The sequence below is a fragment of the Gavialis gangeticus genome, unplaced genomic scaffold (genome assembly GCF_001723915.1).
Source record: "Gavialis gangeticus isolate Ggan-Ray unplaced genomic scaffold, GavGan_comp1, whole genome shotgun sequence".
NCBI classification, from domain to species: Eukaryota; Metazoa; Chordata; order Crocodylia; family Gavialidae; genus Gavialis; species Gavialis gangeticus.
In genome coordinates this window covers 10,603,479-10,605,938 of record NW_017729015.1, presented here as the reverse complement: position 1 = coordinate 10,605,938, position 2,460 = coordinate 10,603,479, and the positions used below count along the sequence as shown (strand labels likewise).

Here is a 2,460-nt window from a genome sequence, read left to right as displayed (position 1 = left end):
TGCTCGGGGACTGCCTGGGCGCCGCCTTCGAGGGCGAGAGCACGGTGAAGCTGCCCGACCTGCTGCGCTTCCTGCGCGGCCTCGAGCCGGGCCCGAGCGGCGGGGAGCCGGGTAGCGCCCGCAGAGGTGAGCTGCGCCGGGCGGGGCGGGGAGGAGGAGCTCCCTCCCCCCTCGGTGTTTTTTTGGCTCGGGAGAGGGGGGTAGCGACCAGGCCCGTGAGGGGGAGGCGAGGTCTCTTGTCTTGCACGTAAGTGTCCATACCATATTTTTTCCATTCTCTTCCAGAAACTCTCTCCTACACAGACGATACAGCCATGTCTAGGTCTGTGGTACAGTCCCTGCTAGCCAAGCAAGAATTTGATGAAGTTGATATGGCTAGGAGGTAAGGAACACAATAGACAGTCCTTGTGGTGTTTTTGCATATGATAGCAAATGAAGCTTTCTGAAATGAATTGGCCACCTCTAGCTGTGCATTTGAAGCCTGTGACAGGAGAGAGGACTGCAGGCTGGTAAAACTTTGTATTGGTGTGGAAAGAGCAAAAAGAACAAAACTTCTTCTGCAGAGAGACCTCAGTGCCTCTTGCAGTTGTATTTAGTTAAGTGGTAGAATCTAAAATTCACTGAAGTCAAGAGTTTAAACCAGTGATTTATGCAAATGCAATGTCTGTATTACCACAGGATCATACAACCCTTTTACCCATCCTCTGAGGCTCTGGCAGTGAGCACACTGGGGCCTTGCTCCTAACTGGGAGCATCTATCCAAGATGTTTACTATGCATTAGCATGTCACAGCAAAAACTGTGCTAATAGCCTACCGTGCAGTGTTATATGGCTAATGTACAGTAAGTGTCACTAAAAGAAACCCGTGCCAATAACTAGTTATTGCGCATTCAGTTAGTACTTCATTAAGGAAGTGCTAAACTAAAGGTGCAGTATCTAAGGCGCATTCATGAATGTGTAGATGAATGTGTAGATGCATCCACTGAGATCTCTGTATGTTGCTTTGGTATAAATAGTAGAGCCTTATAAAGTTTTTTGCTAACTTAAGGAACAGATCCAAGTGTGAGTTGAAACTGCCCATCCAGTGCGTTTTTTCTCAATGCTATGTAATTGCTGTTCTTTTGCCTTGGCAGGTTTGCTGAGGAATATAAGAAGGAACCAAACCGGGGCTATGGAATGGGGGTTGTCACTGTATTTAAAAAACTTCTGAGCCCCAAGTGCAGCGATGTGTTTGAGCCGGCAAGAGCACAGTTCAGTGGGAAAGGCTCCTATGGGAATGGTGGTGCCATGAGGGTTGCAGGCATTTCGCTCGTTTATTCTGACATTCAGGATGTGAAAAAGGTGCGTTCCTGAAGTTGATTTGGGCACCTGAGCTCTGGGCTCCTTGCTGACGGGGTGGTGAGGGTTGGCGATTGTCCTTCATGCATGTGTCCTGATGGCATTTTTAAATCCATAGTTTGCGAAGCTCAGTGCTGAGCTGACCCACTCTAATTCGCTGGGCTATAATGGAGCCATCCTGCAGGCTCTGGCAGTACACCTCGCCCTACAGGGAGAGCTCAGCAGGGAGAGCTTCCTGGAGCAGCTGATTGGCCACATGGAGGACGTGGAAGCGGATGATAAGTCTCTGGCTGATGCACGAGCGTGAGTACTGTCTGATTCCTTGCCTGTCTTCAAGAGCAATCTGTGGCAATCACTTTACGCCTCTCAGCCAGCTGTCATGAGCACGTAGTCCACTCTCTCAGGGGTGGATACCTTTGGAATAAGTAATGGGAAGTCCTTCCAGCTTCAGTTTTCCTCTGCCTCTTCCCTCAAGCCAAGCTAATCCATTTCTGGAGTGGAAGTGTGTCTGTGTGCCTGTGATGCATAGAAGCTGTCAGTCGGTCAGGCCTATTTGCAGTGGGCATGGGCCCACCAAGAAAACTATAAGCCTCCCAGAGCTAGGGAGGCAACTAGATGCATAATAAGAGTTTCTGGGGGACTACAAATGAGAAAGCAGGGACAGGAGTATGTGTTAGAGGTTAATAACGAGTGCTCCAAGGGAGTACGCTAAGCAGAGCACAACAGCCAAGGTTACTGCCTCAGATAAGTCCAATGACCCAGTGACAGTGCCTGGAGATGTGAATGGAGGAGTGATAGGAAGACAGCCCACAGTCACCTGGTTTCCCCCTTGCTGCTGTCACTTGGCCAGGAGACTGCACTGCAAGCTGCCTGTGTCTGGGTCTAGCTTCTCATGCCTGTTCAGTGAGCCATTTCAGACTCTGCAGTTATTCATCTCTCATATCTGACCTTCCCATGGGAGTTGTTTTCATAGAATCATATCATAGAATCACAGAAGTCGGGTCGGAAGGGACCTTGTAGATCTTCAAGTCCGACCCCCTGCCTGGGCAGGAGAAAAACTGGGCTCAGGTGACTCCAGCCAGGTAGGCATCAAGCCTCTTCTTAAAGACCCCCAGGGTAGGA

The 2,460-nt window shown here is 49.8% G+C and overlaps 1 protein-coding gene across 1 annotated transcript in view; it reads left to right on the top strand.

Moving 5' to 3' along the window:
* Positions 1-6: 6 nt before the first annotated feature.
* ADPRHL2 (ADP-ribosylhydrolase like 2) overlaps positions 7-2,460 on the top strand; it is a 6,308-nt gene continuing 3,854 nt past the window's right edge. The window contains exons 1-4 of the mRNA XM_019512204.1: positions 7-126; positions 286-382; positions 1,134-1,341; positions 1,457-1,641. Coding sequence (XP_019367749.1) covers positions 315-382; positions 1,134-1,341; positions 1,457-1,641 — 461 coding nt within the window. The 5' untranslated portion in view covers positions 7-126; positions 286-314. The remainder of the gene's footprint in view (positions 127-285; positions 383-1,133; positions 1,342-1,456; positions 1,642-2,460) is intronic.